The following is a 25,353-nucleotide window of genomic DNA, read 5'->3' on the forward strand; positions in this document are numbered from 1 at the left end:
GGTGCAAAGTCGTTCACCCGCATTCTCATTGGTGCGGCGATTTGACAGATCTTGACATCTCTGTCAAAACGAAAGGTGAAAGGCGCCCTAGCGCTCCGGTGACAATTTTTGTTTATACTTTATGCCAATAGTTGTTTTAAGTGCGAAAAGCGATGAGCAGTCTCCTTAAATTCAAGACGATAGTACAAAAAAATTTGTTCTGTCATGTAACGAAGGTAAGAATTTTTTCTAGAAGTCACATGTTACATAACTAATTTTTTGATTATTTGTTTAAAAAAAACACGTATCATGTTTAAATAGAGCACTTAAAATATTATGAGTGTGTAAATTAGTGTGTTGGTAATTATACACCGACTGTTTTTTTGTATAATTTATTGTATGGTGATTGTGATAAATAATTCCACGTTTTCGCTTTCAGGCGAATGTTAATTTGACGCCGCAGGTGTTGTCAAAGGCTGTTCACATCGGTGTGGATAGGAAAAATGCCACGGTTAATACGAATGTTTCGGCTGTGTACCCCATTATCGATCATACGTATGATGCAGTCGTGGTGGGCGCTGGAGGCGCCGGACTGAGGGCAGCTTTTGGTTTGGTAGCAGACGGGTTTAAAACTGCTGTTATAACGAAACTGTTTCCAACCAGGTCTCATACTGTGGCGGCACAGGGGGGCATCAATGCAGCTTTAGGTGAGAGTCAAGTTAAAATTATTCCATAGGATTTTGTCAAGAGGAGATTCCATGTGCCCTGACCTAGAGATTATAGTGCCTAGTTCTGGGCAAAGTTTGCTCCTTATCAGACTGTTGTTGTTTTTTAATCAAAGTTGAAAGCGTTATTGTGCACTACTTGAGATAATAGTTGTAGTTATTGATTGTTGAATCAGTCGCGGGAATTTTTCTAGGCTCTCAGAAAACATATTATTTATATGTATGTTTGGGGTAATACCTTGATAAAGATAATCGTTTTGTCAGGTGACTTTCTTATCGCTAAATGTTACAGTTATTTTTTTATTTCGTCGTAAAAAACAAGTTTAGGAACCATTGAATAGTCGTTTATGAGAATATAAAAGTTGCTAAATAAAGAAAAATCATTCGTAGCAAATGGGTTGCACAAAATTGAAAAAAATCCTTCTGAAGTACAGTCCAACTTTTTTTCTCTGAAAAATGATAAGATTTTGTGGAATTTTACTTTTTTGCGATAACCTCTATGGGATAAAAACAATGTGTGTAATAGAAAAAAAGGTTAGACAGCTGGGAGCCCCGAGAAGATATATTATTATTAAAAAAAGACACTTGGGACCCCCGGGAAGGGTTCACATGTTTAAAAAAGGCAGTTGGAACCCTCGAGGAGGTTTTACATTTTTAAAAAAGACATTTAGCGTCCCCAAGAAGACTTTACATTTTAAAAAAATTCAGTTGCGGCCCCAGAGAAGGTTTTACATTTATAAAAAAGACAGTTGGGATCCCCGAGAAGGTTTTACATTAAAAAAAAAAAAACGTTTGGCGTCCCCGAGAAGGTTTCACATAAAAAAAAAAAACATTTGGCGCCCCCGAGAAGGTTTTACATTTGAAAAAAAAAAACATTTGGCGGCCCCGAGAAGATTTTATATTTTTAAACAAGTCACTTGGGACCCACGAGGTTTTACATTTTTAAAAAAGACAGTTGGAACCCCCGAGAAGGTTTTACATTAAAAAAAAAACCGGTTGGAACCCCCGAGAAGGTTTCAAATTCTAAAAAAAAGCAACATTTGGCGCCCCCGAGAAGGTTTTAGATCTTTGAAAAAGACAGGCGGGCCCCCGGAGACAAGGTTTCACATTTTAAAAAAATACAATTGGGACCCCTGAGAAGGTTTCACATTAAAAAAAAAAAGATATTTGCGGCCCCTAAGAAGATTTTATATTTTTAAACAAGACAGTTGGAACCCCCGAGAAGATTTCAGATTAAAAAAAAAATTTTGGGACCCCCGAGAAGGTTTTATATTCTAAAAAAAAAAAAAACATTTGGCGCCCCCGTGAAGGGAAAAGGTTTTAGATCTTTGAAAAAGATAGATAGGTAGGGCCCCCGACAAGGTTTCACATTAAAAAAAAATACAATTGGGAACCCTAAAAAGGTTTCACATTAAAAAAAAGATATTTGGGGCCCCTAAGAAGATTTTAAATTTTTAAACAAGACAGTTGGTACCCTCGAGAAGATTTCACATTAAAAAAAAAAAAATTTGGGACCCCCGAGAAGGTTTCCTATTCTAGAAAAACCATTTGGGGCCCCCGAACAGGTTTTACATTTTTAAATAAAGCGTGTGTTCCCACATTTTCGAGAAAGTGGGGTAATTTCGTCAATAAAAAAATTGTTATGGCATCATAAACATAGATAAATAAACAATGCGTGAGAAAAAGAGAAATTGCAAATTAATACGCTTTCTACCTGTTTTTGATTCTTTTTTCTTTATAGTCAAACGTATTGTGATGAATTTTTCCTTCCTAGCTAAAGCCAAAGATTTGGTTCCAGCCACACCCGCGCCGATTTCAATTCTCAACTTTTAATTCTTTGTTAGATCGAGGGGTGGAGCTTAATTCCAAAATCCAGATTTACCTACAAAAATTTACCATTTTCAACATATTTAAGTTTCTAAGAATAAAAAAATCATCACAATAGAGATGGGGCGGGTGGGCGGGGTCTATATTTTAAAATTTTCTTCTTAAAATATATAGTATTCCTTGAACAACACGATATTCCAAAATATGTTTTTAATTTCTTGTAAAGAAAAAAGTATTTTGCAGTTAAGCTTCGCCCCCTTGGTTCACGGCGAATAAAAAAAATCATCACAATTGAGATAGGGCGGGTGGGTGGGCTTCCGTTTTTCCATTTTGTTTTAATATGTGTACACTTCTTTTCACAAGATGAAACTTAAAACATGTTTAAAATGGAAAATTTGTATAAAGAATATTTTGGAAGTAGGTTCCGCCCCATAATGGCAAAATCCATTTTTCTTTGCAAAAATGTACCATTTTAACCATATTCTAAGCTTTTGTTGTGAAGAGACTACGTATATTAAAAACCAATACAAAATATAAGCCCCGCCCATCCACCCTGTCTCAATTGTAATGATTTTTTTTTATTTGTCGTAAGGCAGGGGGGCGGAGTTTAATTGCAAAATCCTTATTTTTCTAAGAGAAATTACCATGTGAAACTTGATATTAAGTAATCGTGTCGTTCAAAGAAAATATTAAGAGAAAAACAAAACCAAAAATTTGGTTCTCAATTGTGGTGAATTTTTTATTCGTTGTCAGATCGATGGGCGGGGTTTAATTCCAAAACCCAGATTTACCTACAAAAATTTACCATTTTAAACATGTTTTAAGTTTCTAAGAATAAAAAAATTATCACAATTGAGATGGGGTGGGTGGCCGGGGTGTATATTTTGCCATTTTTTTCTTAATATACGTAGTGTTCCTTAAACAACACGATATTCAAAAACATGTATTTAATTTTTTGTAAAGAAAATTTTGCTGTTAAGCACCGCCTCCTTGTTTCATGACGAATAAAAAAAATCATCACAATTGAGACAGGGTGGGTGGGTGGGCTTATATTTTACCTTTTTGTTTTAGTATGTGTAGATTTCTTTTCACAAGATCAAACTTAAAACATGTTCAAAATGCTAAATTTATATAACGAAATATCGATTTTGCAATAATTGCGCCATAATTGCAAAATCCATATTTCTTTGCAAAAATGTACGATCTTAACCATGTTTTAAGTTTCTTCTTGTGAAAAGATGACTACGTATATTAAGAAAACAGGCGAAATATAAACCCCGCCCACCCACCCTATCTCAATTGTGAGGATTTTTTTATTCGTCGTTAAGCCAGGAGGGCGGAGCTTAATTGCAAAATCTTTGTTTTCATACGAGAAATTATCATGTGAAACGTGTTCTCAAGTAATCCTGTTATACAAAGAAAACTAAATGTATTAATTAAAAAAGAAAACCAAAAGAGAATCCCCACTCATCCGTCTCGATCTCAAACCCGATGAATTTTTCATTCGTTGTCAGCCCAAGGGGCGGAGCCTAATTGTAAAATCGATACTCCCCTACAACAATTTACCACTCTAAACATGTTTTACGTTTCTTTTTGTGAAAAGAAGATTACAGATATTAAGAAAAAAGGCACTATGTAAGCCCCGCCCACCCGCCCTGTCTCAATTGTGATGATTGTTTTTTATTCGTCGTAAGCCGAGGGACGGTAATTAACTGAAAAATCCTTAGTTTTCTACGAGAAATTTCCACGTGAAACGTGATATTAAGTAATCGGTTGCTCAAAGAAAACCATGTATATTAAGAGAAAAACAAGGTCAAAGATGTGGTTCCACACATACCCGCCCCGATCTCAATTCTCAATTGTGATGAATTTTTCATTCGTTGTCAGATCGAGGAGTGGGACTTAATTCCAAAATTCAGATTTACCTACAAAAATTTACCATTTTAAACATGTTTTAAGTTTCTAAGAATAAAATAAGTCTACACATATTAAGAAGAAAAAGACAAAATGTAGCCCCGCCCACCCACCCTATCTCAATTGTGATGATTTTTTTTATTCGTCGTGAGCCAAGAGGGCGGAGCTTAACTGCAAAATCCTTATTTGTCTACGAGAAATTCAAAACATGTTTTAGAGTATCGTGTATATTTGAGTATAAGAAAAAAATAAAGCCAAAGATTAAGTCCCACCCATACCTGCCCTGATGTAAATACTAATGAAGTTGTCTTTCGTTGGCAAACCTAGGGGCGGAGCCTAATTGCAAAATCCATATTTCCTAACAAAAATTTACCATTTTACACGCGTTTTATGTTTCTACGAATAAAAAAATCATCACAATTGAGATTGGGTGGGTGGGCGGGGTAAATATTTTGTCTTTATTCCCTTAATATACATGGTATTCTTTGAACACGAAACTTAAAAACAAGTTTTTAATTTCTTGTAAAGAAATAACTTTGCAGTTAAGCTCCACCCTCTTGATTCACGGCGAATGAAAAAAATCATCACAATTGAGTGGGCGGGCTTATATTTTGCCTTTTTGTTTTAATATGTGTAGACTTGTTTTCACAACATGAAACTTAAAACATGTTTAAAATGAAAAATTTGCAGAAGGAAATATTGATTTTGCAATTAGGCTCCGCCCCATAATTACAAAATCCATATTTCCTTGCAAAAATGTACCATTTTAGACATGTCTTCAGTTTTTTGTTGTGAAAAGATGACTACGTATATTAAAAAACAAGACAAAATATAAACCCTGCCCACCCACCCTCTCTCAATTGTGATCAATTTTTTTATTCGTCGTAAGCCAGGGGGGCGGAGCTTAATTGCAAAATCCTTATTTTTCTAGAAGAAATTACTATGTGAAACTTGGTCTTAAGCAATTGTGTTGCTCAAAGAAAACTGTGTATATTAGAGAAATTAGAGAAAAACAAAGCCAAAGATTTGGTTCCAGCCACACCCGCCCGGATCTCAATTCTCAATTTTTCATTCTTTGTCAGATCGAGGGGTGGAGTTTAATTCAAAATCCAGATTTACCTACAAAAATTTAACATTTTAAACACGTTTTAAGTTTCTATGAATATAAAAAATCTTCACAATTGAGATGGGGTGGGTGGGCGGGGTCTATATTTTGCCATTTTCTTATTAATATACATTGTATTCTTTGAACAACACGATATTCAAAAACATGTTTTTAATTTCCTGTAAAGAAATAATTATTGTGCAGTTAAGCTTCGCCTCCTTGGTTCATGACGAATAAAAAAAATAATTACAATTGAGACAGGGTGGGTGGGCGGGCTTATATTTTAGCTTTTTGTTTTAATATGTGTAGATTTCTTTTCTCAAGATGAAACTTAAAACATGTTTGAAATGGTAAATTTGTGTAAGGAAATATTGATTAGGCTCCGCCCCATAATTGCAAAATCCATATTTCCTTGCATGTACCAATTTAACCATGTTTTAAGTTTCTAAAGGCATAATATAAGCTCCACCCACCCGCCCTATCTCAATTGTGATGATTTTTTTTATTCGTCGTAATCCGAGAGGCGGAGCGTAATTGTAATAATAAACATGTTTTTAAGTTTCCTCTTGTGAAAAAAAGACTACGCAAAACATATTAAGGAATAAAGGCAAAATATAAATATTCATAATGTTTTTGCAAAAATGGCCTGTTAGGGAAAAACTCAAAGCGGATTCGTACACCACACTTACAGGACTATATTTTTGTATAACAGTTAAATCAAATAAACATAGAATTCTTCATCAAATTGGTGGTGGGAATGAGACAACGTGTCTAATAAAAAATGATTCAGACACCAGACAGACAGGCAGACGGAAACGGGAGACTGCGTTTTTCGTACTCTAGGGGTCTTGAAACGTCGAGAAAATATAAAAGTGGTCGCTGTTTGTCGCCGCAACTGCAAACAATGTCAACAAAACCCTTTTTGAGTGACGGCAGCGAGCTTCGAAAGAAAAATCGTGTGTATAACGGTCAAAGAGCGTCCACTTCAGACTATGGAACGAGGATGTGTTCCGACCGGATCATGTATAATTGAATTAAAATGATACAACACGGAGGCCCGGAATGCGAACGTAACGTGTGAAAATTCCAGGTATGAAAGGGGAATGTAATAACTGTGTGCGATTGAATTAAATTTTGCTGTGGAAAATTTGAAAGAACACGGGCGAGGAAGGATTGCGAACCGGGTCACCGTGGGTCTACGCTGTCATTTTATGCGGATGTTTGTTCTAATCCTACCGACTGCGCCGTTATTGCAACCCTCGATGTTTAATTGTGGATTAGTGGAATTATGGACACTGCGAAGTCGTTTATCTTCTAGGAAACTGTAATTAGCGAAGTTTTGTCCTTTAAACTACTTAAGTCACGCGTTATTGGAAAAGTTGCACCGTTTTCGAAAAAAGTTAATGCGTTTTCGATAGTATAAAATAATGCAGTTTAATGTGTCAGTCGCACTTGAAAATGTGGCCCAAACTGTTCGTGTGGCTTTTGGCGACTTTGTGGAAATTAACATGGGCTTGCGAAAATTTTGCGGCTTTCAACTATACGTTAGACGATCACGATCAGTGGAAACTGAGTGTCGAAGAAGCGGAAATAATTAGTGTATCAGATCCTTACGATGAGGTTTCTGTTCAAGACCAATTTATCCCACGACTGTGTTGCAAAATCCTGAATTTCACACACCCAATCGAACAAATCATATTTGACAATTGCGCCATTGAAGAATTAGAAGAGGTTTGTTTTTCCGAAGCTATACAACAAATCACCGAATCACTCACAATAACTAACAATAAACTGACGTCTGTTAAAAAAGGTACGTTTCGCAATATCCAGCTAAAGAAGATTCATTTACACAACAACCGAATCAAAATCTTGGAAGACGTCTCCTTTTCTAATTTGTCGAACTTGGAGATTCTAAATCTAGATCAGAACAACTTGCAAGCGCTGAACCCCAACGCCTTTGTCGTGTTGCCGAAACTGAGTACACTGAATCTCATGTTCAACCAAATTAAGATCTTGCAAGAGGGAGCGTTCAGATTTCTCTCGACAAATCCAGTGGTTAAACTGAAGTGTAACCAAATCTCTCGAGTCGAAGATGCGTTTAAGGGTTCGTCTGCACGAGATATAGTTTTAGATTTAAGCGGTAACCGTATGGAAAATTTGGCGGAAGGTGTTTTCAGCAACCATGAGTTTGAAGATGTGAACCTGAATCAGAACCCGATGAAGAATATAGCGAAGAAATTTTGCGGAGAAAACTGTTCGATAAAGGGGTTTCAGTGTGCATGTTGTTATCTCAACGATGATGCCACGCAGACGATTAAAGACTTGCAGCTTGTACAGAATACTGTTTCGTTTGGAGGAGCGTGTCGTGATAGCAATGGTAATTATATTTTGAATGTTGCATCTGTGTGTGGTGGAAGCAAAAATAATCGAGTGGAGATTTATTTGTATATTTGGAAGTCATCGCTGGTGTTAGTTATGTTACGATGTTTAATATAATGTAATTAAATGTAACTTCACTCAGACGTTGCGAATTTATACAATAAATTTAATTAACAACTAAACTGTGTTATAAATTGATTAGTCCATAGCTCTCGATAAAAAGTCTTCTCTTCTTTACGGAAAACACATTCGAAACAACCTGCTAGTGTCTTTATAAATAAAAAATCACCAGTTGGGAACTAGTAGGTTTTTTTTGACCAATTGCTTCGCTAATAAAAAAGTATCCGGTTGAGCAAAACTAGGTTAGCGTATGTTTCGAAATTTAAACTAAGCTCTAAAGTTTCGTTATAATCGCTAATATATTCTCAATAATGATACCATTATCTGATGACAATGTTAATGACAACACTTTACAGTTTTATAACTTTATAACTGTTTCCAAAGCAGGATTTCCACCCACCGCTAATTCAGTGAAAAATTGAGTACTTGCTAAGATAAAACTGATTTTAGCAAATGACGTATCCTCTAAGAAATTGAAATGAATTATCATAAGAAAAGACACTAGAAGCTCCAAAGCACTTTCGAATTCTTTCCAAACAGGAACACCTAGAACCTCAAGAATCCCCCAAAATTGTTTTAAATAATTTACAAAAAAATATCCATGGATACCCAAGAGTCTCCCGAATGAAAAAAAATTGGTCGAAGATTACTTCGACAGAACTTCCTTCGCCCATAACGTACAGCCTGTCAAATCTAGCTCTTTCGTAAAATTAAAAGATTTGATTTTGCGAATTGTATTGCTTTTTATGGCATCCATTTTAAGCTAAAATAAAAATATGTGTCTAATGTTTGAGTAAAGGTAAATCAGAAACCGCTCACTCCATTTTCCAGAAAATTTTGGTAATACAATACTGTTATTTTTCAATTTCCTTTTCACACTAAATAAAATAAGTCAGTGAAATGGAAAAAAGAGGTGAGCGGAGCTTTTTCAGTGACTACTCTTAATATTGTTCAGTCTTGTCTTAGCAAGTTTTAGCCCCACCCACCCCCTCTTTATTCCAGTGATTACTCTTAATATTGTTCAGTCATTTATCACAATCAGTCTTATTGTAACAAATACTAATCGTAACTAATTAATCGTAATTTTTTGTTAAAACACTTGTTTGTTATAACATTTATTTCTTATTTCTGACGAAAAAATTAGAGAACGGGTGGGTGGGCGGGGCTAAGTTTAATTTTTCCCACAGAATCTTATATCAGTAAGCAATAGCCCCGCCCACCCACCCCCTCTTTTTTCCAGTGACTACTCTTAATATTGTTCAGTCTTATCCTAGCAAGTTTTAGCCCCGCCCACCCACCCCCTCTTTATTCCAGTGATTACTTTTAATATTGTTCAGTCATTTACCAAAGTCAATCTTATTTTAACAAATATTATTCGTAACTAATTAATCGTAATTTTGTATTATATTACTTAATTATTATAACATTTATTTTTTATTTCTGAACAAAAAAATGAGAGAACGGGTGGGTGGGTGGGGCTAAGTTTAACTTTCCCTACAATGTCTTTTATAAGCAAACAATAGCCCCGCCCACCCGCCCCCTCTTTATTCCAGTGAATACTCTTAATATTGTTCAGTCATTTACCAAAATCAATCTTATTTTAAGAAATATAAAGGTAACTAATTAATTGTAATTTTTTGGTATACTACTTATTTGTTATAACATTTTTTTCTTATTTATGAAAAAAAATGAGAAAACGGGTGGGTGGGCGGGGCTAAGTTTGGCTTTTCCTGCAGAATCTTTTACAAGCAAGCACTAGCCCCGCCCACCCACCCCCTCTTTGTTCCAATGATTAGTCTTAATCTTGTTCAGTCATTTACCACAATCAATCTTTTTGAACAAATACTAATCGTAACTAATTAATCGTAATTTTTTGTTAAAGCACTTATTTGTTATAACATTTATTTCTTATTTCTGACGAAAAAAATGAGAGAACGGCTGGGTGGGCGGGGCTAAGTTTACTTTCCCTACAAAATCTTTTATAAGCAACCAATAGCCCCGCCCACCCACCCCCTCTTTATTTCAGTGATTACTCTTAAAATTGTTCAGTCATTTACCAAAATCAATTTTATTTTAATAAATACTAATCGTAACTAATTAATCGTAATTTTTTTATTACACTACTTATTTGCTATAACATTTATTTCTTATTTATGAAGAAAAAACGAGAGAAGGGGTGGGTGGGTGGGGCTAAGTTTAACTTTTCCTAAAGAATCTCATATAAGCAAGTTTTAGCCCCGCCCACCCACCCCCTCTTTTTTCCAATGACTACTCTTAATATTGTTCAGTCATTTACCACAATCAATCTTATTGTAACAAATACTAATGGTAACTAATTAATCGTAATTTTTTGTTATACTACGTATGTGTTATAACATTTATTTCTTATTTCTGACGAAAAAAAATAGAGAACGGGTGGGTGGGCGGGGCTAAGTTTAACTTTTCCTCCAGAATTTTTTACAAGCAAACAATAGCCCCGCCCACCCACCCTGTCTTTATTTCAGTGCTTACTCTTAATATTGTTCAGTCATTTACCAAAATCAATCTTATTTTAACAAATACTAATCGTAACTAATTGATTTTTTAAATTTTTTGTTATACTACTTATTTGTTATAACATGATTTTCGATGTTGTAATTCACATTTGGTTAAATATAACTGGTCTAGATCTACGGGAAGCTCAGCATCCCCTAGTCTCCCCCTAACTACGGCACTGTCTAGGGGCTATGAAATATCGAGAAAATATGAAAATACCAAATTGCCCGACGGACTCCATTACTGTACGTCCTTAGGTTATCCTCGATAAGAAAAACAAATTGAAAGTGTTTATGTTTATACATCGGAAGAATGTCACGTAGAAATCAGTTTGATTTCAATGAGTTTATACATCGGAAGAATGTCACGTAGAAATCAGTTTGATTTCAGTGATTTCGTCCCCTCAAAATAAAGGATCAAAACTATCAAGTAGTAAGCTACAATCGACGAAATATTCTGAATATCATTATAATTCTTATTAAATAAAGACACATTTTCAGGAAAATGGGGTGACTCGTTCTTAATTTGATCAATAAACAATATGAATGCAATGATGAATCACAAGTACAACTCATGATATTTTGCACATTGGGTAGAATTTATTCGGTAAAATTTTGAGAAAACTTAATTAATTATTGGGGGGGAATAAACAAATTTAGCCCCGCCCACCCGCCCGCTCTTTTCATAGAAGGTATCTAATTTGCCAAAATCACTCTTATTTTAGCAGGGAGTAGCCCCGCCCACCCACCCTCTATATTCTGAGAAGGATCTCATTTGCCGATATCAGTCTTATCTTAGCAGGATAGCAGGCCACCCACTCTCTCTTTTCTTCGAGGGTATATCATTTGACAAAATCAGTTGTGATAACCCAAACATCCCGCCTTAAAATGGCATGTGAAAAAAAAATTGAAAGCCCGCGAAAGTTTGAAAAAATTGTCCTTAGCTGTGATCGTGTAACAAAATAGGTAGGCTACATTGTGTTTGTTTTTTTTTTGTGGCGGAATGCGTTCAGGTGCAAGTGGTGGACCCTAAGGTTGACAAAAAAAAAAGCTGCGTTTGGGGCTCTTGGTTGTGTCTGTTCTCCCGCCACTACGGTGATTCTACTCTATCGACAAGCATGCGCCCAGCACCCCTCTATCTACCGAAGAAACGTGCCGCGCTAATACGCCGCGACGGTCGTAAACTCGTGGTTGCATCCCAGCTGTTGGGTCAAACCGCGAGCGTCACGTCATCCCGATCGTTCCCCTATTCTAGATCTGCGTCTTTTGTGCAGATGGCGCGAAAAATCCCGCCGGCTCGACCAGGAACCGCGCCCTCCGCAAAATTTGTCATTTTAAACATGTTGCACTATCTTGTGAAAAGACTAAGTAGTTTCAGAACTATTAATTACTATTATTTGTTACAACCTAGGCAACATGGAAGACGACAACTGGCAGTGGCACATGTACGACACCGTCAAAGGCTCCGATTGGCTGGGCGACCAAGACGCCATCCACTACATGACCCGCGAAGCCCCCAAAGCCGTCATAGAACTAGAAAACTACGGAATGCCTTTCTCCCGAACCACCGACGGCAAAATCTACCAGCGCGCCTTCGGCGGCCAGTCCCTCAAGTTCGGTAAAGGCGGCCAAGCCCACCGTTGCTGTTGCGTGGCAGACAGAACCGGCCACAGCCTCCTCCACACCCTGTACGGACAATCCCTACGCTACGACTGCAACTACTTTATCGAATACTTCGCCTTAGACTTGATAATGGAGGACGGGGAGTGCCGCGGAGTCATCGCCTTGAGTTTAGAAGACGGCTCGATCCACAGGATTCGGGCTAAAAACACAGTAAGTAGGAATTTTTGTGGTGGGTTAAAATTGATGGGTGTAGGTGCTGGCCACTGGTGGCTACGGCCGCGCCTACTTCTCGTGCACGTCCGCGCACACCTGCACGGGCGACGGCACCGCGATGGTAGCCCGAGCTGGACTCCCATCCCAGGACCTGGAATTCGTGCAGTTCCACCCGACTGGGATCTACGGTGCTGGGTGCCTCATCACCGAGGGGTGTCGCGGAGAGGGTGGATACCTGATTAACTCGCAAGGGGAGCGCTTCATGGAGCGGTACGCCCCCGTGGCCAAAGATTTAGCGAGCAGAGATGTGGTTTCGAGGAGTATGACGATCGAAATACGCGAAGGTAACTCAAGACGTGGATTAGGGTTGTGTGTAGTTTGGGGTTTTAGGCAGAGGCTGCGGTCCGGAGAAAGACCACGTCTACTTGCAACTACACCACTTACCAGCTGAACAACTGCACACTCGATTGCCCGGGATTTCAGAAACCGCTATGATCTTTGCCGGCGTTGACGTAACGAGAGAGCCGATTCCTGTTTTACCGACTGTGCACTACAACATGGGGGGCGTGCCCACGAACTACAAGGGACAGGTCAGATGCCTACTATCATTGTTTAAGTATATTATAGTTGGACAACCTATATGGACAATCACTTTCCCATGTACAAAAGAATGAACATATATTTTACATCTCACTCGCTTCACTATGAAGTGGCGGTACCTTACGAAAGGGAGTAAAAATAGTCTATAAGCACGTGATGTCGATAAGGTAGTAAACGGACGTATTAGTCAGTACGTTGTACGGGTAGCAGTTACAAAATAAGCAAACGTACGTGTTGAGGACTTTACATATATGTAATATGTATATTGTAATATGTAACGCAGTAAATCCTCGAAATCGAATAATAAAAAATTGGTCTAAAGAATTTAGACAGTACTTCCCTCGCTGTCGGAAACTTGACGACTGCATGCCTATTGTGTTTTTTTTCTCATTACATTTTTGTAGTGGGAATTTAAAAAAAAATTGCGATGACGTCATCAACATTTTTGCAAGGACACGTATCAGTTGGGATAGATGTAGTGTAATACTAAGAATAAAATTATTATATTCTCAAATTTTCGGGAAAATGAATTGGGTCGTTTTGAATATTGATTTGTAATAATCAATAAAATAACGAAACAATTTACTCACGTATATATACGTATCAGAGGCAACTGAAAATCGTGTATGTATAAACATTCTTAATTTAAGATGACAGGCGTAACAGCATACGTGAGAGTCAAACAAAGAAACTGTAAACAAAACGACCATCGGTTTTATTGCTTCGACTTCCGCTTATTATATCAAAACATTGGGTTTTATTTTAATTCTTGACGGTGAAATTCACAATTGGTTGATTATAAACATGTCTATTTCACATTCGCGGAACCAAGTGAGCGCATAAAACAAATGCAGGTCTGTAATGTTAAAGTCGATGTAAATAAGCGTGCTACCCTTATGTTTCAACCGAGTTTTTCCTTTAACAAATTTTGTGTCTACCAAATTGGGTTGGTTGGGGTGTAATACTAATAATAAGTGTTGCCTTTAATTTAATCAATAAAATAAATTGACTTCATTAATTTTTTTGAACCACCTCTTAAGAAAATCTAAAAAATATGAATGGAATGATAAATCACAAGTACAAACTCATCATATTTTTTGCATTTTAGATAGGATTTATTCAGCAAAATTTAAGGGCGACGTCATCAATTTTTTTAGGAGGGATGAACAAATACATTTTGAACAAAAGTTTACCATGCTTATAATAACTTTAAAATATTCCCAAGATTTCAAAGCATTCGGTTTTGTAATTCCTGATTAAATCGATAAAATAAATTCACGCCTTCATTAATTTTTTTGAGTCACCCTGCATATGCAAATCGAAAAATATGAATGGAATGATAAATCACAAGTACAGACTCATCATATTTTGTACATTTTAGAAACGATTTATTCGGCAAACTTTTGAGCTGACGTCATCAGTTTTTTGTAGAAGATAACCAAATATATTTTGACTAAAAATTTATTATGCTCTTTATAACCTTAAAACATCTGCAAGATTTCAAAGCATTCGGTTTTATAGTTCCTGATTAAATCAATAAAATAAATTTACGCATTCATTAATTTTTTTGAGTCACCCTGTTTATGTAAATCGAAAAAATTTGAATGGAATGATAAATCACAAGAAGAGACTCACCATATTTTGTACATTTTAGATAGGATTTATTCAGCAAAATTTTGTGGTGACGTCATAAATTTTTTAGGGGGGACGACCAAATACATTTTGATCAAAAATTTACCATGCTTATGATAATTTTAAAATATCGTCAAGATTTCGAAGCATTCAGTTTTGTAGTTCCTGAGTAAATCAGTAAAATAAATTTACGCTTTCATTTATTTTCTTGAATCACCCTGTATATGCAAATCCAAAAAATATGAATGGAGTGATAGATCACAAGTACAGACTGATCATATTTTGTACATTTTAGATATGATTTATTAGGCAAATTTTCGAGCTGACGTCATCAAGTTTTTGGAGGGGATAAGCCAATATATTTTGACTAAACATTTATTATGCTCTTTATAACCTTAAAACATCTGCAAGATGTCAGAGCATTCCGTTTTGTAGTTCCTGATTAAATCAATAAAATATATTTACGCATTCATTAATTTTTTTGAGTCACTCTGTATATGCAAATCCAAAAAATATCAATGGAGTGATAAATGACAAGTACAGGCTCATCATATTTTGTACATTTTAGATATGATTTATTCGGCAAACTTTCGAGCTGACGTCATCAAGTTTTTGGAGGGGATAAGCAAATATATTTTGACTAAACATTTATTATGCTCTTAATGACCTTAAAACATCTGCAAGATTTCAGAGCATTCGGTTTTGTAGTTCCTGATTAAATCAATAAAATATATTTACGCATTCATTAATTTTTTTGAGTCACCCTGTATATGCAAATCCAAAAAATATGAATGGAGTAATAGATCACAAGTACAGACTCATCATATTTTGTACATTTTAGATATGATTTATTCCACAAACTTTTGAGCTGACGTCATCAAGTTTTTGGAGGGGATAAGCAAATATTTTTTGACTAAAGATTTATGATGCTCTTTATAGCCTTAAAACATCTGCAACATTTCAAAGCATTCTGGTTAGCAGATTAAAAATAAAATTTCAAAATGTTGTTTTATAATTTTGATTTTTTTTCCAAAAATCTGGACGTTTCGGGTGAAAAGTCGATTCAGAGTTGTAAACTACATGTGTAGGACTATGTTATTTTATACAATTGAAAACCCATTTACTATGTACAATTTTGAAGTGACGTCATCGCATTAGTGGTGGGGATGATTAGACAAATTTTGGTTAGCGTTTTACCATCTACATGATATTCTTAATATAAGTACAAAATTTCACAACAATCGGTCTAGTACTTTCGGAGATTATCTGTCTAATAAAAATCCGGGACGGCAGACGGACAGACGGACGGACAGACGGACGGACAGACGGACGGACAGACGGACAGACAGACGGACAGACGGAAATGGGAGACCTATTTCTTCGTCTTCTACGGGTCATGAAAGATCGAGAAAACGTAAAAGTAGAAAGTCGGCCGACGGACTCGATTACAATACTTCCTTTGCTTACGCTCGGGAAGTAAAAAATCAAAAAAATAAAAATTGGAAAATCTAAAATTTAAAAATCGAGAAATTCAACAATCGGTTAATTCAAAAATCCAAACATCGAAAAACTGGAAAATCGAAAAATAAAAAAAATTGGACAATCGAAAATTTAAAAATTCCGAAAATTGAAAAATTGAAATATAGAAGAACTGAAAACTCAAAATATCGAAAAAAACTAATAATTTAAAAATTGAAAAGTTAAAATTGAGAAATCGAAAAACTGAAAAATCACAAAATTGAACGAAATATCCAAAAATCAGGAAATTAAAAAATTGAGAAACAGAAAAGCAGAGTCGAAAAATCGCAAACTTAAAAATCGAAAAATTGAATAATCAGAAACCTGAATAATCGAAAAATTGAAGAACTGAAGAACTGAAAAATCGAAACTTTGGGAAATGGAGAAATGGGAGTATAAAAAAATAATATTAATGGAAAAATCCGAAAACTAAAAAATTCGAAAATATAAAATTTAAAAATCGAAAAAGTGAAAAATCAACGAATCGAGAAGTCGAAAATTGAAAATATCGAAAAAATAAAACATGGAAAAATTGAAAAATCGAGAAATTGAAACATTAAAAATAAATCGATAAATTGAAAAATTTAAACTGAAAAAGTCTAAAACTTAAAAATTAAAAATTCAGAAATCGAGAAATCTAGAAATTGAAAAATCGAAAGTCGAAAATTTAAAAACTTGCAAATTGAAATATAAAAAAATCAAAAAACTGAAACATAGAGAATCGAAAAATCTTTAATTAAAAAAATCGAAAAACCGAAGAAATCAAGAAATGGAAACATCAAAAAATCGAAAAATTGAAAAATCAAAAAATTGAGAAACCGAAAGTCCAAAAATCCAAAAATTTAAGAATCGAATTATTGAAAAATCCCAAAACTGAAATATCGAAAAATTGATAAATCGAAAGGTGAAAAATCGATAAATCAAAATGTTGAAAAATGGAAAAATCGAGAATTAAAAATCGAAAACTTAGAAACGACAAAAATAGAATATTTGACGAGCCGGAAAATCGAAAAATCGAAAGAACGAGCAATCGGAATATCAAAAATACCGAAAAATTCAAAAATCCAGAAATCGAAAAATGAAATACCGAAAGATTCTAAAATCCAGAAATTGAAAAATTCCCAAAACTGAAATATTGAAAAATAGAGAAATCGAAAACTTCAAAAATAGAGAAATCGTAACATGGAAAATGTCGAAAAATCTAAAAATTGAGATATTAAAAAGTCTAAAAATCGGGAAATCGAAACATGAAAAAATCCTAAAATTAAAAAATCAACGAAACAATCAAACAAACGAGAAATCGTGAAATTGAAATACAGATGAATTGAAAAAAATGGAGAATCCAAAAATCGAAACGCCGAAAAATCGGGAAACCAAGAGATTAAACATTTTAAAAACGGAAAAATTGAAAAAATGAAAAAGAAAAATCCAACATAAATTAAAAATCTCGAAAAATTGGGAAATTGAAAAATCAAAGAACTAAAAAATTTAGGAATCGAAAAGTCTAAAATTTAAAATTTGGAAAAATTGAAAAATTGAGAAATTGAAACATTAAAAATAAATCGATAAATTGAAAAATTTAAACTGAAAAAGTCTAAAACTTAAAAATTAAAAATTCAAAAATCGAGAAATCTAGACATTGAAAAATCGAAAGTCAAAAATTTAAAAACTTGCAAATTGAAATATAGAAAAATCAAAAAACTGAAATAGAGAATCGAAAAATCTTTAATTGAAAAAATCGAAAAACTGAACAAATCAAGAAATCGAAACATCAAAAAATTGAAAAATCAAAAAATTGAGAAACTGAAAAGTCCAAAAATCCAAAAATTTAAGAATCGAATTATTGAAAAATTCCAAATCTGAAATATCGAAAAATTGATAAATCGAAAAGTTGAAAAATCGAGTAATCAAAATGTTGAAAAATAGAAAAATCGAGAATTAAAAATCGAAAAAATTGGAAAATTGAAAAATCGGATAAATCAAAAATCGAAACATCGAAAAATCGAAAACCAACAAATCGAAAAATCGAAACATCGTAAAATTCAAAAATTGAGACATCGAGAAATCGAAAAATCAAAAGACCAAAAAATCTAGTAGTGGAAAAATTGAAAAATTGGGAAACCGAAATAGGCCAAAAATATGGAAAAATTGATAAAGCGAGAGATTGAACAATCAAAACATCGAAACATCCGAATCTCAATAAATTGAGATCTCAAAAAATTTAAAAATTCGGAAATTTGAAAAATTAAAATATAGAACTGGAAACTCGAGCAACCGAAAATCTAAAATTTAAAAATCGAAAAACTGAAAAATCAACGAAAGAGAAGTCGAAAATTGAAAAAATCGAAAAATTGAAAAATCGAAAGTACAAAAAATGAAAAACTGAAAAATCAAAGAATCGAAGTATTGAAAAATATCAAAACTGAAATAAATGTCCAAAAATTGAGAAATCGAAAAACCAATAAAACGAAGTCGAAAAATCGAAGAATTGAAGAACTGAAAAATCGAGAGAAGTGGGAAAATCAAAAATAGCTTCTTTGAGAAATCAGAAAACTGGAAAATTTAACGGAAAAATTTGAAAAATTGAAAAATTTAAATACTGAAGAACTGAAAAGTCAAAAAATCGAGAAATCGAAAAACCTAAAATTTAAAACATTGAACAATTAAAATATCGCGAAACTGAAGAATCGAGAAATCCAATTCAATTTAAAAAATTAAAAAATTGAAAAATCGGGACATTGAAAAATTGGAAAATCCAGAAATTGAAAAGCTCAAAAGAAAAAAATCGAAAAACCGAGAAATCCAAAAATCGAAACATCGAAAAATTCAAAAACTGAGACATCGAGAAATCGAAAAATCGGAGGATCGAGATATCGAGGACTCGGAAGCCGAAACGGAAAGTTAAAAATTGAAAAATTGATAAATTGAGAAATTGAACAATCAAACCAACGAAACATCTGAATTCGATAAATTGAGAAATTAAAAAATTGAATAATCGAAAAATTTTAATAAAAGGAAAACTGGAAAATCGAAAATTAAAATTAAAAAAATCGAAAAATTGAAATATAGAAGAATTGAAAACTCGAGATATCGAAAAACCTAGAATTTTAAAAAATGAAATATTCATCGAAGAGTTGAAAAATTGAGAAATCGAAGTATAAAACAGTCGCAGAAAAGTTAAAATATCCTAAAACTGAAAAATGGAGAAATCCAAACATCAAAAAATCAAAAAAATAAAAATTCGAAAATCTAAAATTTAAAAATCGAAAAACTGAAAAATCAACGAATAGAGAAGTCGAAAATTGAAAAAATTGGAAAATTGAAAAATCGGATAAATCAAAAATCGAAACATCGAAAAATCGAGAAACCGAAAAGCAAAAAATCGAAAAACCAACAAATCGAAAAATGGAAACATCGTAAAATTCAAAAATTGAGACATCGAGAAATCGAAAAATCAAAAGACCAAAAAATCTAGGAGTGGAAAAATTGAAAAATTGGGAAACCGAAATAGGCCAAAAATATGGAAAAATTGATAAAGCGAGAGATTGAACAATCAAAACATCGAAACATCCGAATCTCAATAAATTGAGATCTCAAAAAATTTAAAAATTCGGAAATTTGAAAAATTAAAATATAGAACTGGAAACTCGAGAAACCGAAAAATCCAAAAATTTAAAAATTAAAATATAGAAAAGTTGAAAAATTGAGAAATTGAAATATAAAACAATCGAAAAATTGAAAAATCTAAAGTATTAAAAATGAAAAACTGAAAATCCAAAAATAAAAAATCGAAAATTTAGAAGTCGAAGAATCGAAGTATTGAAAAGCATCAAAACTGAAAGAAAATCCAAAAATTGAGAAATCGAAAAACCACTAAAGCGAAGTCGAAAAATCGAAGAATTGAAGAACTGAAAAATCGAGAGAAGTGGGAAAATCAAAAATTGAAAAATTTAAATACTGAAGAACTGAAAGTCAAAAAATCGAGAAATCGAAAAATCTAAAATTTAAAACATTGAAAAGTTAAAATATCCTAAAACTGAAAAATGGAGAAATCCAAACATCAAAAAATCAAAAAAATAAAAGTTCGAAAATCTAAAATTTAAAAATCGAAAAAGTGAAAAATCAACGAATAGAGAAGTCGAAAATTGAAAAAATTGGAAAATTGAAAAATCGGATAAATCAAAAATCGAAACATCGAAAAATCGAGAAACCGAAAAGCAAAAAATCGAAAAACCAACAAATCGAAAAATGGAAACATCGTAAAATTCAAAAATTGAGACATCGAGAAATCGAAAAATCAAAAGACCAAAAAATCTAGGAGTGGAAAAATCGAAAAATTGGGAAACCGAAATAGGCCAAAAATATGGAAAAATTGATAACGCGAGAGATTGAACAATCAAAACATCGAAACATCCGAATCTCAATAAATTGAGATCTCAAAAAATTTAAAAATTCAGAAATTTGAAAACTTAAAATATAGAACTGGAAACTCGAGAAACCGAAAAATCCAGAAATTTAAAAATTAAAATATGGAAAAGTTGAAAAATTGAGAAGTTGAAATATAAAACAATCGAAAAATTGAAAAATCGAAAGTATAAAAAATGAAAAACTGAAAATCCAAAAATAAAAAATCGAAAATTTAGAAGTCGAAAAATCGAAGAATCGAAGTATTGAAAAGCATCAAAACTGAAAGAAAATCCAAAAATTGAGAAATCGAAAAACCACTAAAGCGAAGTCGAAAAATCGAAGAATTGAAGAACTGAAAAATCGAGAGAAGTGGGAAAATCAAAAATAGAAAAATTTAAATACTGAAGAACTGAAAAGTCAAAAAATCGAGAAATCGATAAATCTAAAATTTAAAACATTGAAAAGTTAAAATATCCTAAAACTGAAAAATGGAGAAATCCAAACATCAAAAAATCAAAAAAATAAAAATTCGAAAATCTAAAATTTAAAAATCGAAAAACTGAAAAATCAACGAATAGAGAAGTCGAAAATTGAAAAAATTGGAAAATTGAAAAATCGGATAAATCAAAAATCGAAACATCGAAAAATCGAGAATCCGAAAAGCAAAAAATCCAAAAACCAACAAATCGAAAAATCGAAACATCGTAAAATTCAAAAATTGAGACATCGAGAAATCGAAAAATCAAAAGACCAAAAAATCTAGGAGTGGAAAAATTGAAAAATTGGGAAACCGAAATAGGCCAAAAATATGGAAAAATTGATAAAGCGAGAGATTGAACAATCAAAACATCGAAACATCCGAATCTCAATAAATTGAGATCTCAAAAAATTAAAAAATTCGGAACTTTGAAAAATTAAAATATAGAACTGGAAACTCGAGAAACCGAAAAATCCAGAAATTTAAAAATTAAAATATGGAAAAGTTGAAAAATTGAGAAATTGAAATATAAAACAATCGAAAAATTGAAAAATCGAAAGTACAAAAAATGAAAAACTGAAAAATCAAAGAATCGAAGTATTGAAAAATATCAAAACTGAAATAAATGTCCAAAAATTGAAAAATCGAAAAACCAATAAAACGAAGTCGAAAAATCGAAGAATTGAAGAACTGAAAAATCGAGAGAAGTGGGAAAATCAAAAATAGCTTCTTTGAGAAATCAGAAAACTGAAAATTTAACGGAAAAATTTGAAAAATTGAAAAATTTAAATACTGAAGAACTGAAAAGTCAAAAAATCGAGAAATCGAAAAACCTAAAATTTAAAACATTGAACAATTAAAATATCGCAAAACTGAAGAATCGAGAAATCCAATTCAATTTAAAAAATTAAAAAATTGAAAAATCGGGACATTGAAAAATTGGAAAATCCAGAAATTGAAAAGCTCAAAAGAAAAAAATCGAAAAACCGAGAAATCCAAAAATCGAAACATCGAAAAATTCAAAAACTAAGACATCGAGAAATCGAAAAATCGGAGGATCCAGATATCGAGGACTCGGAAGCCGAAACGGAAAGTTAAAAATTGAAAAATTGATAAATTGAGAAATTGAACCAACGAAACATCTGAATTCGATAAATTGAGAAATTAAAAAATTGAATAATCGAAAAATTTTAATAAAAGAAAAACTGGAAAATCGAAAATTAAAATTAAAAAATCGAAAAATTGAAAAATAGAAGAATTGAAAACTCGAGATATCGAAAAACCTAGAATTTAAAAAAATGAAATATTAAAACATCAAAGAGTTGAAAAATTGAGAAATCGAAGTATAAAACAGTCGCAGAATTGAAAAATCTAAAGTTTACAATAAATTGAAAATCCAAAAAGTAAAAAATCGAGAAATCAAAAAAAAACCGTCAATTCAAAAATCAAAAAATTGAGAAATTAAAAAATTGAAAAATTGAGAAATCGAAAATCTAAAAAAGCAAAATCGAAAAATCGTAAGCTTAAAAAATCGAAAAATTGAAGAATTGAAGATGTGAAAAATCGAAAAACCGAAAATTTAGAAACGTGAAAATTTGAAAAATTGAAATATTTAAAAACCGTAAAATTGAAGAGGACAAAAATGGAGAAATCGTATTATTGAAACATCGAAAAATAAAAAAATCGAGAAATGGAAAATTTGAAGAATGGAAGAATTGGAAAAGCCCAAAATTGAAATCTTGAAAAATTGAGACATTTAAAGTTGAAAAATCGAGAAGTCGAAAAGCCGAAAAATCTCGATAGCCTATTTATAAATCACAAGATCAGGACTATGCTACATTTTAAAATTTAAATAACATTATAAATTGGAAAATGTTGATTTTTTTCCAAAAATCTTGATGTCTAAGGTGAAAACTCGACACGGATGCATAAACCGTAAACGGAGGATATACTATTGTAAAATTTGGAGATTGCGTCATTTTATTCTTGGTGACACATTTTGGTGAGTGTTTTACCATTTGATAACATAATTTGAAATGTAAATTTTGTCATTCGGGAACATTATGTATTAAATCGTTAAGATGTTCAATTATTGGCTCACTGTAGTGAAAATGCGCGTTGATGAAAAATTTGTCCCACGCCCCCTGGATTCCTTGTCCTAAAGCTCACTATTTAGGCGAAGTAAAATTTGTATTAGGTTGTCCAACTATAATATACTTAAACAATGCTACTATATATGTACACGAAATTCAATTACTAATAATAATAATAGGTACTAACTACTGTCAATGATCAAGACACCGTAGTCCGTGGATTGTACGCTTGCGGCGAAGCCGCCTCCTCCTCAGTCCACGGCGCCAACCGCCTCGGCGCTAACTCCCTCCTCGATCTAGTGGTCTTCGGGCGCGCCTGCGCCAAGACGATAGCCGAGGAACACAAACCCGGAGAGAGCATCGGTTCCATCAAAGAAGTACTCTTTGAACACAGTCAAAACCCAACCTAACCTAACTTTTCAGAACGCCGGTGAAGCCTCCGTGGCAAACCTTGATTGGTGTCGCCATGCCAACGGTTCCATCCCCACCGCCAACTTGCGTTTGCAGATGCAGAAGACCATGCAGACACACGCCGCTGTTTTCCGGACGGAAGAAACCCTCAAAGAAGGCTGCGCCAAAATGGACAAACTCTATTCTAACCTCAAAGATTTGAAGGTTTCCGACAGTAGTTTGATCTGGAATTCCGACCTGGTGGAGACGCTCGAGCTACAGAATTTGATGTTGAACGCGGTCCAGACGATCGTGGGGGCGGAAAACAGGAAGGAGTCGCGAGGGGCGCATGCGCGCGAGGATTACAAGACTAGGATTGACGAGTATGACTACAGTAAGCCGGTTGAGGGGCAGCAGAAGAAGCCGTTTGATCAACACTGGCGTAAACATACGCTGACCACCGTCGACGAGAAGACGGGGAAAGTCAGTATTAGGTACAGGCCGGTGATTGACCACACGTTGGATAGCAACGAGTGCGCTACGGTTCCTCCGGCGATTCGGTCGTACTAGGGACGAAGATTCTCATATTTTTGTGATCAATGAGGAGTATTGTGCGAAGATCTTGCGCGAGCAGCGATTGAAAATCTTAAGTTTGAACAAGTATTGCAAAGTAGGATAGATCGTAATTTATTTCAACTGATCTACTTAAGTAAATTATTTAATTATGTAAGGATGAAAGTAAGCCCATTGTGACGCTTCATGTGAATCAATAAAAATGAATTTAATTAATACGTCGTGATTTTTTTTTACCCCCGTAGCGACGTGGTTGCTCCGCCTATGGTATTTGAGTGATTACGTCACTATCATTGTGTCTTTGTCTAACCCACACAAATGCCATTTGTACATCGCACCGAAAAACAGGAAAATAAAAAAAAACACGAAATTGAGAAACTGAAAAATCTACAAACTGAGTTCTCGAAAAATTGAAACATCGAAAAATCAAAACATGAGAAGATCAAGAAATCGAAAATTCAGAGTCGAAAAATCTAGAAATCGAAAACTTGGTAACTGAAATACTGAAAAATTTATATTAAAAAAAATCAATAAATCGAAAAATCGGAAAATTGAAAAATTGGAAAACTTTGCAACACAAAAATGAAACATTGAAACCTCGATAAATCGAGCAATCGTAGAATTAAAAAATCGACAAAATGAAAAATTGAGATATTAACAAAAAATAAAATAAAATTTTGAATTTTAGCAATCAAAAAATTGAAAAATCTAAAACCGAAAAGTTGAAAATCGAAAAACCAACAAAAAATGTAAAAATTTAAAATTTTTAAACAAGGAAAAATTGACAGAAAAATTGAAGAACTGAAAAATCCAAAACTTCAAAATTTAAAATATCGACAAATTAAAATATCGAAAATTGAAGAAATGAAAACAACAAAAAATAGAAAAATCAAATATTTAAAAAATTGAAAAATGCTAAAAATAAAAAAACGGAAAATCAGAAAATCAAAAAATTGCAACAACGAAAAATCGAAGAGTCGAAAAATGGAAAAAAATCTAGAAATTGAAAGGTCTAAAATCGAAAAATTAGTAACTGAAATAAAATTAAATTAAAAAAAAAATAGATAAATCCAAAAACCGGAAAACTGAACAACAGAAAAATGAAACATTGAAATCTCGATTAATCGAGCAAGCGTAAAATTGAAAGATCGATAAACTGAAAAATTCAAAAATCATAAACCGAGAAGTTGAAAATTGAGAAACCGACACATCAAAAAATTTATAAATCCAAAATTTTAAAAAC

The 25,353-nt window shown here is 33.3% G+C and overlaps 1 protein-coding gene across 1 annotated transcript; it reads left to right on the top strand.

Moving 5' to 3' along the window:
• Nucleotides 1–40: 40 nt before the first annotated feature.
• On the top strand, nt 41–24,326 carry LOC135132168 (succinate dehydrogenase [ubiquinone] flavoprotein subunit, mitochondrial-like). The gene is made up of 7 exons (XM_064060149.1): nt 41–215; nt 419–686; nt 11,995–12,416; nt 12,460–12,763; nt 12,810–13,009; nt 23,327–23,524; nt 23,571–24,326. Exons 1-7 carry the CDS (start codon nt 153–155, stop codon nt 24,105–24,107), a joined length of 1,992 nt encoding a protein of 663 aa, XP_063916219.1. The 5' UTR covers nt 41–152; the 3' UTR covers nt 24,108–24,326.
• Nucleotides 24,327–25,353: the final 1,027 nt, after the last annotated feature.

The sequence above is a fragment of the Zophobas morio genome, unplaced genomic scaffold (genome assembly GCF_036711695.1).
Source record: "Zophobas morio isolate AGI-343-1 ecotype UQ-CSIRO unplaced genomic scaffold, CSIRO_AGI_Zmor_V1 ptg000021l, whole genome shotgun sequence".
Classification (NCBI taxonomy): Eukaryota; Metazoa; Arthropoda; class Insecta; order Coleoptera; family Tenebrionidae; genus Zophobas; species Zophobas morio.

What these genes read in the sequence shown, in the direction of transcription:
- LOC135132168 (XM_064060149.1), top strand. Translation starts at nt 153, where the DNA reads ATGAGCAGTCTCCTTAAATTCAAGACGATAGTACAAAAAAATTTGTTC. An exon ending in GGGCATCAATGCAGCTTTAG is followed by an intron (nt 687 to 11,994) that starts GTGAGAGTCAAG and finishes GTTACAACCTAG; the next exon opens with GCAACATGGAAGACGACAAC. An exon ending in CCACGAACTACAAGGGACAG is followed by an intron (nt 13,010 to 23,326) that starts GTCAGATGCCTA and finishes TAATAATAATAG; the next exon opens with GTACTAACTACTGTCAATGA.